This window comes from Protopterus annectens, chromosome 12.part0 (assembly GCF_019279795.1).
Source record: "Protopterus annectens isolate FY-2018-M chromosome 12.part0, PAN1.0, whole genome shotgun sequence".
Lineage (NCBI taxonomy): Eukaryota > Metazoa > Chordata > Ceratodontiformes > Protopteridae > Protopterus > Protopterus annectens.
The window spans coordinates 112,006,112-112,022,999 of record NC_056746.1 but is presented as its reverse complement, the minus strand read 5'-3'; the positions used below and the strand labels follow the sequence as shown (position 1 = coordinate 112,022,999).

The 16,888-nt window shown below is 41.8% G+C and overlaps 1 protein-coding gene across 1 annotated transcript in view; it reads left to right on the top strand.

Annotated features, from left to right (window-relative positions):
• LOC122816385 overlaps nucleotides 1–16,888 on the top strand; it is a 355,007-nt gene that overhangs the window by 163,540 nt on the left and 174,579 nt on the right. The window contains exon 3 of the mRNA XM_044089134.1: nucleotides 1,859–1,957. Within this exon, the coding sequence (XP_043945069.1) occupies nucleotides 1,859–1,957 (99 nt within the window). The remainder of the gene's footprint in view (nucleotides 1–1,858; nucleotides 1,958–16,888) is intronic.

The following is a 16,888-nucleotide window of genomic DNA, read 5'->3' as shown; positions in this document are numbered from 1 at the left end:
AGAGGGGCACAATGACCTCTCTTGATCTAGATGTGAACCCTTTCGTGATAAGGTGGGCTATATAGACGGTCTTTCTAACCACTTTGGCAATGTGATTGTCAAAGGAGAGATTGCTATCTACTTCGGTCCCCAAATCCTTAATTACTTCTTCCATACTTAATGGATTACCACCTATGTGGTAATTTGTAGGCACTTTGTTTTTCCCAAAGGGGATGACTATCCAATTTTTGGCATTTAGCTTTAGGCCATGGCTCTGGCACCAGTTATCCGTCTCTGTGAGACCCTTTTGGAGGATGCTTGTGTCAGTCAGCGAGTCGATTATGGCACCCAATTTGCAGTCGTCTGCGAACCTGGTCAGCCACAGTCCTCCCGTTTTAGCCTGTATCTCAGAGAAATATATACCAAACAAGAGAGGTCCCAGGACTGAGCCTTGTGCGACGCCACTTGTAAGAGTCTGACATGGCACCTGCAATTCTGACCATGTGGGTTCTATCCCTGAGCCAGTTTGCAACCCATCTTGTGACATAGGGGTTGATATTTAAGCTGGTGAGCTTATTTATGATGCCCGAGTGGGGTATTGTGTTGAAGGCTTTTGCAAGGTCCAGGTAGGCTGTGTGGACTACCTTCCCTTCATCTATGGCCTTGGTGACTGTTTCAAAGAAGTCAACCAGGTTCAAGTGGCAAGATCTGCCCTTAACAAAGCCTAATTGGGTAGGATCCAATGTTTGGAGGTTCCCAATGTCTTTGTTTATGAGTTCCATGATGATACGCTCCATAGGTTTGCAGACCAGGCTAGTCAGGCTTATAGGGCGATAGTTTCCAGGGTCCGTTGTGGCACCACCTTTGTGGACTGGGACCACTGTTGCTGTACGCCATTCCTTGGGTACATATCCTGTAGTAAGGCTGAGACTGAACAGTGACTTTATGTGAGGGTTCAGTTCTTCTTGGAGCTTGTGTAAGACGCAGCCCGGGACACCGTCCGGTCCCATTGATGCTGTGTTTTTTGCTTTGGAGAGGGCAGCTCTCACCTGTGCATCTGTGATGTCAGGGATGCTACACTCTGTTGGGATAGACATTTGCTCTTTTGGGGGGAAGGGGGGGTTTCCACTGAACCTGTCTGTCAGGATGTTGGCAATGTCTGTGGGTTCAGTGTATTTTTTGTCATTTTGCACTAACTCAGAGCATATCTGGGAGTTGCCACCCAGGTTCCTGACACAACTAAAGAAGGCCTTGTAATTATCTTTAGCATCTTGTGCAATTCTTTCTTTCAAAGCTGGCCTTAGATGATTTTATGAGGGATCATAGTTTCTTGCTAGTACTGATCAGAGATGCCTTCCCTTTTTGGGATTTTGCTCTATCATGTAGTAGCTTCCTCCTTCTGTTGTATATCTTTTTTATGGCTGGGGTCCACCAGACAGGTCTCCTGCCTTTGGAGGAATGAGTCTTGGTTTTATTTGGGATAGCACAATCCATGCATTCCTGTAGGTGTCCATAGAAAGCGTTTGTAAAGGATTCTGCGGTTTGGGCTGTATTTTCCACTGGCCCGGGGGCTTTGAATGATTCCACCTCAGTTTTGAGAAGTGTGAAGTTTGCTTTTGAGAAGTTCTTCACCGTGGTTTCGTTGGCTGTGGGTGGGGATGGGGTATGGATGTCCAGTGAGATTAATTTTACATTTTCTAAGAAGAATAGCAAAGTCAATAAAAAGGTACTACATCATTGAAGAGAAATGTTTATGTGAAAAATAATTTTTCTTCTAGTAATAAAAATAGAAAAAATAATGCTTCTAATTCCTTGGTTCTTTTTATTTCTTTGTTCTTGTTGTGTTACTTATGTGATACGATTTTTTCTTTCTTTGCAGATGATTTAGACCTGAAGATTATGATCGGAATCGGTGGTGTACTCACCTGTATGATTTTGCTGACTCTGGTTTTGGCTTCTATCATTCGATCTAAGACAAGTATTAACATGATATCTCTTTTATCATTGTTTTTGATTTGAAAAGAGAACCAGGATCTTTAAGCGATCTCATATGTTTTTTTTTTTAATAAAAAGAAATGTGTTTCCTTATCACATCATGAAAATAGCACAAAGTCATAGCAGTTAGTGCTTCTTCCTCACTGTCCTGGGGTTCTAATCTAACCTCTGAATAGTGCCGGCCTAATGTATGCATACTTTCCTTGTGTCCATAATGGTTTCTGTTTCCATCAGCTACTTCAGTTTCTTTTGTTTAATCCTTTTTCTTGTCCTGTGCTGTGACTGTGACCATTCACCTGTGCCATGACTGTGCCCATTCACCTGTGCCATGACTGTGCCCATTCACCTGTGCCGTGACTGCGCCCATTCACCTGTGCCATGACTGTGCCCATTCACCTGTGCCATGACTGTGCCCATTCACCTGTGCCGTGACTGCGCCCATTCACCTGTGCCATGACTGCGCCCATTCACCTGTGCCGTGACTGCGCCCATTCACCTGTGCCGTGACTGTGCCCATTCACATGTGCCATGACTGTGCCCATTCACCTGAGCCATGACTGTGCCCATTCACCTGTGCCGTGACTGTGCCCATTCACCTGTGCCGTGACTGTGCCCATTCACCTGTGCCATGACTGTGCCCATTCACCTGTGCCATGACTGTGCCCATTCACCTGTGCTGTCACTGTGCCCATTCACCTGTGCCGTGACTGTGCCCATTCACCTGTGCCGTGACTGTGCCCATTCACCTGTGCCATGACTGTGCCCATTCACCTGTGCCATGACTGCACCCATTCACCTGTGTCGTGACTGTGCCCATTCACCTGTGCCGTGACTGTCCCCATTCACCTGTGCCATGACTGCACCCATTCACCTGTGCTGTGACTGTGCCCATTCACCTGTGCCATGACTGTGCCCATTCACCTGTGCCGTGACTGTGACCATTCACCTGTGCTGTGACTGTGACCATTCACCTGTGCCATGACTGTGCCCATTCACCTGTGCCGTGACTGTGCCCATTCACCTGTGCCATGACTGCGCCCATTCACCTGTGCCATGACTGCACCCATTCACCTGTGCCGTGACTGTGCCCATTCACCTGTGCCATGACTGTGCCCATTCACCTGTGTCGTGACTGTGCCCATTCACCTGTGCTGTGACTGTGCCCATTCACCTGTGTCGTGACTGTGCCCATTCACCTGTGCCGTGACTGCGCCCATTCACCTGTGCCATGACTGCACCCATTCACCTGTGTCGTGACTGTGCCCATTCACCTGTGCCATGACTGTGCCCATTCACCTGTGCCGTGACTGTGCCCATTCACCTGTGCCACGACTGTGCCCATTCATCTGTGCCATGACTGCACCCATTCACCTGTGCTGTGACTGTGCCCATTCACCTGTGCCGTGACTGCGCCCATTCACCTGTGCTGTGACTGTGCCCATTCACCTGTGCCGTGACTGTGCCCATTCACCTGTGCCGTGACTGTGCCCATTCACCTGTGCTGTGACTGTGCCCATTCACCTGTGCTGTGACTGTGCCCATTCACCTGTGCCATGATTGTGCCCATTCACCTGTGCCGTGACTGTGCCCATTCACCTGTGCCATGGCTGCACCCATTCACCTGTGCTGTGACTGTGCCCATTCACCTGTGCTGTGACTGTGCCCATTCACCTGTGCTGTGACTGTGCCCATTCACCTGTGCTGTGACTGTGCCCATTCACCTGTGCCATGATTGTGCCCATTCACCTGTGCCATGACTGTACCCATTCACCTGTGCCATGATTGTGCCCATTCACCTGTGCCGTGACTGTGCCCATTCACCTGTGCCATGACTGTGCCCATTCACCTGTGCCATGACTGTGCCCATTCACCTGTGCCGTGACTGCGCCCATTCACCTGTGCCATGACTGCACCCATTCACCTGTGCCATGACTGTGCCCATTCACCTGTGCCGTGACTGCGCCCATTCACCTGTGCCATGACTGCACCCATTCACCTGTGCCGTGACTGCGCCCATTCACCTGTGCCATGACTGTGCCCATTCACCTGTGCTGTGACTGCACCCATTCACTTGTGCCATGGCTGCGCCCATTCACCTGTGCTGTGACTGTGCCCATTCACCTGTGCCGTGACTGCGCCCATTCACCTGTGCAGTGACTGCCCCCATTCATTACCCATCACTGGGTGAAAGCCAGTTGCAAAGCAGTCATCACTCAGGCAGTCATGAAGGATTTCTAGTTTTCTGGCCCTAGCCCTTGCCTTCTGACTAAAGAGTGTGCTTGTAGTTGTGAGTGCCCATCACAGGACACATATGCTCCCACACTGTTCACCTACAGCATATTTGGTATGTGAGAGGAAACAGAAACACCTTTTGAATCCCTAAGCAGGTCCAAGGATGATGTACAGACTGTGTAAGAAAAAAATACACCTCATCCAAGAAGTAAATTGGATGGAGAACCAAGCAGTGAGAGGCAGCAAAACTAAGTGTTGTACCACCAAAATTCCACAAAATGTACAAATTAAGCAGAATAATGAAACATGATTAATCCATAAGAAATATATAAAAAGAAGTGGCAGTTCATGTGCATTGCAGAAAATGCAACATAAATCACCACAAATTAATAAATACTTTAATTGGAGTATGAATGTAAAATACATATAAAACATTGCTTTTTAGAGAACGTAGTTAAGAATTAGCATTAGCTTACACAATGTGATGGAAGAATTTAAGATATAAACACATAATTACACATATGTAAATGACAAATAGCAAGAAACCCCATCAGAGTAGTGGGTTCTGCCACAAGCAGTATTATTGTCAAAGGCATTGTAAAATGTTAGATTACAGATGGGTGCTTAGTTCCATAAATTTCTGGTTGTTTTGATATAACTATCCTCTATCGTTCCTTGTGGTACTTGTATGATACATGCATATAAAACATGGCAAACTACCATCCGAATAAATAAAGAAGCCCAGATTCACAACCTGTAGTCATTAGGCAGGTTGCATATGAATTCAGTTGAGCTGCAAATTTTGATACCAAATAAATGTCGAATTCTGTTATAAACGTTAGTATTAAAAGTAAGCTCGCTTACTGTGTGAACCAACCGTCTCCATGCCCTTAGTGATCAGCGAATAATTCGTTTTACTTTATTTTACTTGTTTGTTAGCAAAAGGAAACAAATTAGCTCTCTCAATTACCCTTAAATACATTTAACAAACTCATTTCTTTAAATCTTTTCCACTTTTTTTCAGTCTTCCCTCACATTTTTAAATGCTACACCCAATCTGGAAGAGCGATTTTCCATCAACGCCATTCTTTGTGAGGAAATACTTTTGTATAAGGAAACGTTGGTACCCACAGCCTGCTGCTTTTATATTGTACTACCTCCATTTCCCTTTCTCCTTAGAGTGATTCCTTTGTGGTATCTGGAAATACTTATTTATTTAATTATTTTTCTTTACTGTTTGTGCGTATGTCAGCTAGGTAGTAGACTGCTCTGGGGACATTTTTGAGTCAGTATTTTAATGCAATCACCAGCGTGAGGACAGGAAAAACACCACAGAATGGCACAAAAGAACACAATCTATTCCAAGTTGAGCACTTTCTTCCCTCCTCAAGGGACTTCTTCAGAACAATAAACCAAAGAACACCCAGTCACTTATAAACCCACCGCAATTAAACAATTAAAACAATTTGCATAACTAATTACTACATTAAAATAAAAATGAATGTTGTATAAGACACGTCAAGTCAACATTTGAAGCAATAAAAACATGAAATTTATACTTCATTAGAACAATAACATAACCTTAAGAAAATAGTAATAAATTAACCTTGTTACCCTAAAATGTTGCACAATTTTAAAATACTAGAGATGCTAATCATCTCGTTTATACCTGGATACTGAGATGCATTTAAAAACAATTGCCACCTCAGTTCCAGTATGTCTAAAAGTACATCCAAAATTCTGCCCCTGCTCATCCTTTAGTAATTGTTGCCTGAAAATACCTGTAGAGGGCGCTAGTAATTCTTAAAACTGATGCCCTTGACATTCCTGCAAATGCCTGTAGAGGGCGCTAGTAATTCTTTTGTTTTTTCATGTCCCCCAAATGCTGTCCAATTCTAACCTTGAATTTTCTCCAGGTTTTCCCTACGTAAAATATGGGGCAATCTTGACATTTTGCTAAATAAATCACGTTACTACTATTGCAGTTAAAATGCCCCTTGACGCAAATCACCTTTTCCATTTACATTAAAATGTCCCCCTGTTTCAAGAATAAATGGACAATATACACATATATTACATTTATAATTCCCAACTCTCCTATTACATGTGTCATGCCCTGTCCTCCTCTCTAGAATGTTCTTCAGGGATCTATCTTTTCCAAACACAAATCTGGGAGCTTTTCCCACTTTTTGTGCAATGTTTGCATCAAACTGCAACATTTCCCAATTATTTTAACAATGTCATTAACTGTATTTGCCACACTATTATAAGTAATTATTAAACTCGTACTAGTGTTGGGTTTGTCCGCTAACCCACCCAGAGATCCAAAAATTCCATTCCCCAAAATGGACTTGCAAATGCCTTTATTTATTTATTATTTGTTGACCGGGAAAGTCCGACTAGGTTCCACAAATCCTGTTTTCAGTGGAGGCCTGGGGAGAAATGCTCCAGAAGCATGTCTTTAGAATGTGGGAGGAAACCGGAGTACCTGGAGGAAACCCACGCGAATGCAGGGAGAACATGCAAACTCCACAAAGAAGGTACCCCAGCTGAGAATCGAACTGGAGAACCTCTTGCTGTGAGGCGACAGCATTAACCGCTGCACCACTGCGCCGCCCTTTATCACGTTTATTTTTTACTTCAACACTAACATCACATAACAGACCATTTGGATACCCTCTCTGTTTAAACATCTGCATAATGAATTCTAATTCACTAAGAAACCCTTCCTGTGAACTAACCATTCTAGCAGCCCACGCCATTTGCCCCTTATCTACAGACTTCTTTTGATGGAGTGGGTGCCAACTGCTGTAATCCAAATATGAATTGGAAAAGGTTAGTTTTCTATAAATCCTACTTACAAACCTTTTGTTCACCTGATCAATTTCCAGGTCAACATCCAAATAGTTAATCCTAATCTTATTGTATTCATAAGTGAATTTCAACTGCTGCTGATCATCACAGGCTTTGCCATAATGTCCAGGCACGATTTGTGTGCCTTCAAATGAAAGATATGTTCTTGGGGTATTGAAATATATTACTTGACTGTATTAGAGGCATTTTTAGAGCTAGCTCATCTGTGGTACGTGTAACTTTCAGGGTTTGCTAGATCAGTAGGAAAGGAAAGGTTGGAGGAGGACAAAGAGGGTTTTGCCAATATCCTGGCAAATGCAAATAAATTTAGTGCACATTTCACTCCTGAGATGGCTATCCAGACCACGATGATCCAAGTATCTGTCAACCCCCCAACTTAAAATCATGTACTGAAAGTGCTGCCCAAGACAAGTGCATTACTTTTGCATTACCTGACCTTATTTGTCCATTAATCCTGTACCTTTGAAGTATTCCATTGCACCAATCCTCCTACCTGGCACATCTAGTTATTAAGGGAACACATCATCCATATTTAAAGATGTTATTGTTCCCTTGTATTCAGCACTGATTAAACAAATTATAGAATACAGCACCCCATTTGGGATGTACCTCACTAAACATATCAAACAGTGTGAAATATCCCAGAGGTTCTTAAAAAAGAGGATCACACAGATATACAATACCTAAACTATCAGAAAAGACTTGAAGCACTATGCCTCTTTTCTGTGTCTTCTAGGCTCCTCAGAGGAGAGCTTGACGTCTGAGCAATCATGAACACAACAATCAAGGATCACAAATACCTTCACAAATCAAGCAGTCCCACAAATACCAGAACGAGGGCTCTGACCCATCTGTCCAGACACATGCAATGACTGGAATGTCCACAGAGATACCTTACTAAAAGGATACAAGGCCTATGTGGACTGACTCAAAGCCCTGTCACTATACTTGGCATCCTACAGACTAAGAGGTGACCTGTGTCTGGCATACAAGGCATCCTCTGACCCAATACTAATAATAATTAATTTGAGCGGAAAATGGGGAAATAAACTCAGCTTAAAATGGCTGACAAGGGCAGCTAGACTAGTACTTAGCTATTAACCTATGAACCCTACTTCATCAGATCAATAAACAAAAGGTGGAGAGACAGATTCTTCACTTGTCATCTCCTCATCTCTGGATAGACCCCCCCCCCCCACAGATAAAACACTGTGATGTACTATCCTTTTTCTGAAGGGACCTGGATAATTCGTTAGTATCCATAAATTCATCCTGGACATGGATTGCTTGGCTCATAGTAAACTCGGATACCACTTTAAGCCGAAATGAAGGATTAGTTATTAAGGAAGGCCTACCTTTGTGGAAAATGTGATAGGGTTTATGCACCAAAAGAGCTTTCAAGTCAGATAGTCTTCTTAGAGGGGTCAGTGCAGTAAGTAAATCTCCTTTCCACATTAAGAACCTCAGGTCAGGCTCATGAGCTGGTTCAAATGGAGTAAGACTTAGCTTCTCCAACACAAAATTAAGATCCCAAGGAGCGGCCACCTAATTAAGCATAGGCTTGATATGCAACACCCCTTTAAAAATATTTTCAGATGAGACTGCACTGAAGGAGGAGGATCTATGGCCAGACATGTTTACAAATTACAGGCAAATGAGCCTCGGTGGAGGAGTAAGGCAGGCCAGAGGATGGTGACTCACACAAATAATGAAGAACCAGAGAAACACTAGCCCAGAATGGGTGCTGGTTCATTTCTCTGTACCAACCAGAAAACCTTTTCAGTTTACTAATATATGGTTTTCTACTAGCAGGTTTGCTTGCTTTCTTTAATACCTGCTACACATTCTCAGAAAATAAGTGTCTTAAAGGTATTAAGATTGTATCACACAATTAGTCAATTGCAGTTGTTTGAGATCGGGATGTATTAAACACCCCATTGTCTTGTGTGAGTAGATCCAGTCTGTGAGGAAGTGGTAATTGCCCCTGACCATTTCCAAAGGAAGGGGGGGGCATTATTTCCTGGGCCAGAAGGAACTCACTACAAAGATCTTTGGAGACTCCCTTTGCATCTTTAAAATCCCCTGGATATTAATGGAAAAGGTAGAAAAGTATATAGGAACTCTTCTGTCCAAGGAAAAGAAAAGAAAAAGCATTAACTGATTGCTGTGAATGGAGGCAAAAAGATCTATCTGAGTCATTCCTTACAGTTGTATCAGAAGATACCCTGATTTAATTTACATTTGTGAGCATATGTCCTGGTCCTGCTTAGCTTGTCTGCCACACAGTTTTGCTCTGACAGTATGTGAGATACCTGTACAGTGAGATTGTGCTGAAAAGCAATATCCCAGGTTACCATGGTTAGCTTGCATGGGTCTATATTACATCATCGAACCCTTAAAAAAGCAAACGATGACTAATCAACCCCATGTAAGTGAAAGCTTACAATGTCGAAATCTTAAAACAGCGATTTTTTTCCAAGATTTAGATTGGAGGCCAATCTCAATGGCCTTATTGCCCTTGTGTAAAATAAGTGCTTTTCCATTGTAATGTTAGTCTGGGGGTGACACATTTTTCTAAGCTTAAAGGGTCCTCCCTTTACTCAGCCGGTACAACAATATGATGGTTTTCCCCCTCACTTGCAAAGATAGCAGGTGCATACACAAGTAAATGTTCCCTTTCAATGACTTCTGACCCAGTTAAATTAAGCTAATTAAGCAGAATAAATGCCTTTGTACGGTCATCTTTATCAGAAAATGCAGCCTGTACGAAAATGTCGTACTCTTATTTAAACACTCGTCAGTTCTCCGCAATATTGTTATCAAACACAAGTGCACTAGGTTTTCAAAATATGTCTACAAACAAAGTATGCACAAACACACTGAAAATATGGCTCTTGTAATTATGTATGAACAAATTGTGCTGTGAGAGAACTTGTAATAACATTCAAATGCGCAATAAACTCTGAAATACTGTACTCTGCGAAATATGCTTTGAAGTGGCTGCATTTTGCGAAATAACTTTACTGTAATACTGCACAAACATGGGAACACTTCATACACTTCTGAAAACTTGGATAACCTTCATTTATACAAAAAATATGTGCTTTTGCAAAAATGCAGTAGTTTCCTTTTATTTTATTCATTTTATGCAATTCTGACTTTATTTCAAACATTTTCCATAGTAATTTGAATATTTCTATCAATAGCAGACATTTTGATTTATTTAAATATTGTTTAGAGCATTTTGTATGCTTCATTTCATATTTTGCAAGGAAGAAATTATTTGAGCAAGTTTTAACATCTGAACTTGGTTTCTGACTTGTTTTGTGAATTATACATGCAGTAGGGATGATCCACTCCTGTACATAATTCCAACACTAACTGGATGCCTCTCAGATTCAAACTGGAGAAACTGGAGCTCTTTTTGGCAACAAGTCATTTTTGCCATGCCTCTTCTGACACCATGTCACTCGTCCCTCTAATTACAGATGACAAGCAGCCGAGGTAGTTCATTTAGATGCTTTATTACATAGAAACACATCAGGATGGCTAACAGCATCATAAAATATATACTGACTGATTGACAGACAGACCTTAGACACATACATGCTTACATCTCAACAGCTTACTACAAAATGTCAGCCAGGCTTGCACGTGCTCAGTATTTATACACTTGTGCAAGCCCTTGGATAGCTTCTTAAAGAGATACACACACACATTGATCTACACCCACCATGGGCCATCCAACATCCACAGAGGGTGTGTCAAACTCCTGGTTCATGGTAGCTGTAGGGACTACACCAGAGGGACCCAAGGAAAAAGGTGAATGGCCTGAAGAAACAGTAATGGCCACAGCAGAATCATCCATCTGAGTTTGAGGCACTTTAGAAACCTACAGTGGTGGCAAAGGCTATTTATTAATTTTCTTGTTTTGCAGCTGGAAGAAGGAAGAACCAAGGATTCATTAGGTTGTTCCATGGTTAGCCAAAAAAGATGCCTGATTCCTAGGGAAGCCTGACAGCAATAGTCAGTTAAACAAGTAAATTGCAAAAAAGCAATTTTTTCCACATAAAACAATAAAAAGCACTTTAAACACTTACTCTAGCCCTAGAACTAAGATAACACAACTTTTACCTCAGGAAAAGTAGTTTTAAAGTAGTTTTCACAACTTTTTGCAGAAAAGTAAAAAAGCAAGACTCCCATTTAAAAGTAATGAAAAGTCTCCAGAAAGTCAATAACAACACTTTTTTCCTAGCTTTAAAATTAATATTTTACAGAAAAAGTACAATTTCTGTGACAAAAGTTAAATGGAAGTTTTCTTCACTGAAGGGAGCTTATCTGCCCAACAATGGAACAGCATTAGCAGATTCTCAATCCTTGAAAGCCCACAAGAGGTATTATCTTTGGGAACAAGAAACCTCTGAGGGGTTGGCACCCAAACTTGACTTTTTAGTCAGTTCATGGCTTGGGTCCATGGAAGGTGCCCCAAATCTTTGGAAGTTGGCTGTTACATCCAAAGTAGGATAGAATCCATATAGCTAAGGCTACAGTGACAGCAGCAGTGATCCATATGGTCAACATATTCCTTTTCTCTTTTTTCATGTTTACTGTGCATGTCTTAATTTCAGGCCCAAATAATGCTGGTCCTTGGAAGGGAACATAAATAAAGGTTGTTTTAGTGTCCTCCACAAAATTTGTTAAGAGGAGTCATGTAAAACAGAGAATTGCTGTGCAAGATTTTGTTGACCTGACAAAACCTTTGTTGATATTAAAACAGACTCACACCATCAGCTTTACCATTAAATACACTGTTGCTGACTGGGGCAGTAACTCATTTTGATGTGTCCAGCTAGTCACTGGTGTATTGTCTAGTGTATTTAATTAGAGATCTCTGCATGAACATTCACCACACTGACAGGTAATTGAGCATTCCCAAAGAAAATGTGAAGGATGCATACATAGACTTCTCTAACCAATCCATAATTCTGGAATTCTTATATGCAGAGTGGACATCTGGGGTCTAAGGCATGAGAGATGTCTTCAGAGCATTTGCTAAAATTGGAGTATCCACCTTGTCAATGTCTGACCAGAAATTCCTGTCTGTGCTAGTGACCAGGACATAGTCTGATTTTTGTGGGATACAGTATTTAGGATCTGCCAGGTAGTGCTGGTAACAACATTTTAAATGCTTGCCAGTGGTGGGGCCATCAAAGAAGACTGTTAAACAGACCTAAAAGCCTTCTGCAGCATCCTGTAATATGGGAACACTGTGCCACTCCCCTATCTCCCCATCCTCAGGTTTGGGCCTGTCAGGACATCCTCAGGTTTGGGCCTGTCAGGAGGGAATGAAGGGGAATCAGTATCCTCTTCCTTCTAGAAGTAAACCAGTAGGCATTTGGAAGGTGAATCTATATGATCTCACCCCATACTTGTAAACTGCACATTGTTCAAACCAATTAATACACAACCTGTGAGATATTTGTACATTTAAGAAACATGGAGGTAAACATCTCGTATAAACCCACTAGCTGTACGCACCATATCTCCACAACACCATACAAATCACAAAACACCACAAGGCCCATAATTTATGCTGAGGCTGTAAAGAAAAAAATACCAAATTCTCTTAGAACTCATTCTAAACAATCTCAGGCTCCAGCACACAAAGCAACACGTATTTGTTCTCCACACACACACTACGAGTCCAAACATCTCACTCAGGATTCACCAGGAAAGCAGACCTAAGCTCCTAAGGTTCACTAAGTCTGTTTCTACACAGGGAAATGTTTCAGTCATAAGTGACTCCATAGTTAGGCATACAAACTCCAAACTCACCAGATTAGACAAGAACAGGGTGACTGCAAGCTGTTTGTCTAGTGCCTGGATTTGTGATGTTACAAGGACCCTAAGAACCCATAAACTAGAGAAATATGACCCTGACCAAGTGGTTATCCATGTGGGAGTGAATGACCTGAGGCACTGCACCCAGAAGGACATGCAGAGAAACACAACAGAATTCCCTACGCATGTGTTAGAAGCAGGAAAGACTAGCCATGAGCAGTACCTTGTCTTCATCAAGAATGATGCCAAGATACCAAAACAAGGTCATTGGCTTTAACAATTGGCTAAATAGTTGGTATCATAGGTTTATATGTTCATAAGGAAGTATTAGGCTAGCTGCCATTGCAGGCCATTTTAAGCCTAGCCATTTTCCCTTTTTGTGCTCAAAATAACCTATCACATTTGGTTAGAGACTGGCCTTACCCTTCCCATCCTAAGGGGATCCAGTATGTGTTGCCCTGGAATGAGATGATAGACAAGGCAGTGCAGTGACAGCACTTTCTCCATGTTAGGGTTTATCACTTATCCTTCCTTCAGGCCCTCAGGTAACTGTGGGAGAGAATATGTATTTGTCAGAAATATATACTTGTATAAAAATTACACGCAATCCTAACTTGGAGCTTGTGGCCATCCAAATCACCACTAACAAGTCCAACTATTACCTCATAGCTAGCTACAGATTCTCATCAATGCCCCCAAAGCACATGAACAGTATTAACACAACTGAGGGGGTTAAATATCAAATCAAATACCTACTATATAGTGGATTTAAATACTTAAATTTTAATTGGCACACTTACATCTCTAAAAATGGATATGCTATTTCCTAGACTTTGTAAAAGTCTGTGTGTGTGTGTGTGTGTGTGTGTGTGTGTGTGTGTGTGTGTGTGTGTGTGTCTGTGTGTGTCTGTGTGTGTCTGTGTGTGTTGTCTTTCAGCTTTTCCTGGTTAGGGGTCGCCACAGTGGATCTTTGGTCCGCTAATGATTGGCAGTAGATTTTTCATGAACGCCAAGGTGCCAGCTCGACATTCAACCTTCAACAAAGGCATGCCCATTTACACATGTCTTTCAAATGCCCACCCAACCGCAGGGATGATATGCAGACTCCACACAGAATGCACTCCCTGCACTCCAGCTGAGAATCAAACGGGAGAACCTCTTGCTGTGAGGCAACAATGCTACCGCTGCACCACCGCGGATACAAATTGTAAAAGTACCCAGTAGAGTCTCTAATATGCTTGACCTGGACCTTACTAACCTAGCCCCTGCCTGTACTTCACCCCACATCTCCTCATCCATTGTTAAATCTGACCACAGGTCAGTCATATTCTCTACTAGACCAAGTGTTACCACCCCTCTATCAAACGAGACTGTCTTTAGAGACTTGACCAGGGAAAACCAGTTTGCTAGTTTAAAAGAAAACATTTTTGTTTGTTTGTTTAGTAAAACCTGAATGTAGCACTCAATGTATAATCTAAACTTGTTGCAAAAAATTTACTACAGTTTAAAAGTAAAACAATTTTTTTTAACCCCCCCCCCCACAAATGTGAGGAAGTAAGGTTGGGGGCAGGCTGCAGAAATAGGACCTGATTGGCTCCTGCATTTCAGGAGCCCCGGGTCCTGATTGTGGTCGTTTTGTTTTTGCTCTTGGTCGGAGGGGGCATATCTGGTTACTTGGTTTGTATGACAGTAGAAGAAGTGACTTTTTTTTTTGCTCTTCACTTCAAGAGCTGAAGTTGGGGGCAGTAGTTTGTGGGACCAACACAGAGTGCCATTTGAGCCAGCTATACCTCTGCACACTGCATTTTCATCAATGTTAAGTATGTATTATCTGAGCCTCTGTTTACATTTTTCATCCCCAATCTAGCCACAGGGTTTGTGCCTAATGTCCAGAGAACAGCTACTGAGACTCCCATACACAACAGTGGCTCCCATACTGACCCAGGCAATTATAGGCCTATTAACCTCACTAGCCTTATGCCTTATACTTAAAGCCATGGAGTGTAGCATAACAGAACTAATTTATGCAGACACAGGAAACAAAACGGATCTAGATCCCAATCCATTTAGTTTTGCAAGGAGCATGTTCTGTTTTCTGATCCTAGTAAGCTTTATTGAAAATGTTATAGAGGCTGTGGACTGTGGTCATTCATTTTACACCATTTATCATGATCTGGCCAAGATTTCTGATACCATGCAGGTATTGTTAAAAAAATAGACAAACTTAATATAAACTGCTATGTTATCCATTGGATTTCCAACTGGCTATCAAGCAAATCCCAACTTGTGAAAGTTGCTGGTACTCTCTCTGAAAAAAAATGGAACTAGTAGGGTACTGCAGGGGTCAGAGGTGAGACTTCCCCTGTTTCGTATTTACTTTGCAGAGATCCAGTCCAATATCCCAGAAGTATAGCTGAACACGTTTGCTGATGACTGCAAGCTGGACACAGATCTCTGTATATCCACTGATACTAAATAGCTCAAACAAGGGCTGTAATATGCACATACGGATGTAGTGAAAATGGTTTCCAGCTAAATGCAAAGAAAGTGTGGAGCGGTAGCATTCAGTAAAAAAAGCTGTTCCTGCCTCATATGTTTTAAATGGCAGCCATCTTCAGGCAGATGTAGTTATAACAGGCCTGAGTACTTATGTGAACAATTCTTTTTTGTTTGATCATCATGTTTCTAGCATAATCAGGAAATCTTTTTTTTTTTAATTTCACCAATTCTTTTGCGTTTCTAATATCTTAATGGGAATAGGCCCCATCCCTAAGTCAAAGTATGATTAAAGTTCATGAAATTAGTACTATTTTGGTCTTTGATGTCAGCCAGAAGTGTTCTTCGCAGCACCCGCAATGTGCCCAGTAATGAATCCTTCTACAATTCATACAGAGTTACATGTATCGGTAACATATCTAAGTACGACTGTAAATTCTTTTTTATAAGACCCGCTGCTCCTACTACTATTGGAACTGTCTGGGTATCCTTCTTCCACATTGCCCTCATTTCTATGTGCAAATCCTGGTATTTTATAATTTTGTGTCTCTCTGTACATAAGACACTGAAGTCACTGGGTGTAGCAATTTCAATGATCAATGCTACTTTTGTCTTCTTTTCACAGACTACTATATCTGGTTTTCTCACATCTGTTTTTTTGAACTGCTGGTAATGGGTGATCCCATGCGATATAAACTTCATTGTTTTCTATAACACTTTGTGGCTCATGTTTCCAATAATTTTCAACTGTTTCAGTATTATACTGTTTGCACATTCCACAATGCAACAGTCTTGCCACATTATTATGCCTTTCAGTATACAGTCCTTCTGCCATTAGTGTATCACAACCAGCAACAAGGTGTGCAACTGTTTCCAGTTCTGTTTTACAAAACTTACATTTATCTGTTTCTCCCACTAGCTCAGTGGACTTTGTAAACCAATGTGTATGTAGTCCACTGACTTGGGCCGCCAATATTAACCTTTTGTCTTGTGTTTTAAGTTCATCTCTCCTTAACCATTCCTGCATTCAGTCCTGATCAACATGAGGCTGTTCCAAGAGTTTTCTATACTTGCAACTATATTTATGCATTGTCCACATTTCTTACCTTCACATCTGGTCCTTCACCTTATATTCTTTCATTTTTTTAGCACATTCAGTTGCTGCACCCATCTATGTCAAGCAAAGTTCTTCATTAGCACTCTTCAAGAAAAATCTTGATGAGTGGATGGGAAATAGGAAATACACCCCGAGGATCACTTCTGTGTCTCTGCTCATTAGTGGCACAGGAAAATAACTTTCTTGGGTGGCGTAAGCCAGGGAACCTTGTTGGCTAGGCTTGCGTAGGCCCTTGGGACGATAACCTAGTACCTACCTATGAATGGTTTTTATCCACTTCTGGTTTGATTTCTGTTCCTGCTTGACATCGATATGCTTCTGCTAAACTAGGCAGGGAAGTCATCTTAAGTTTAT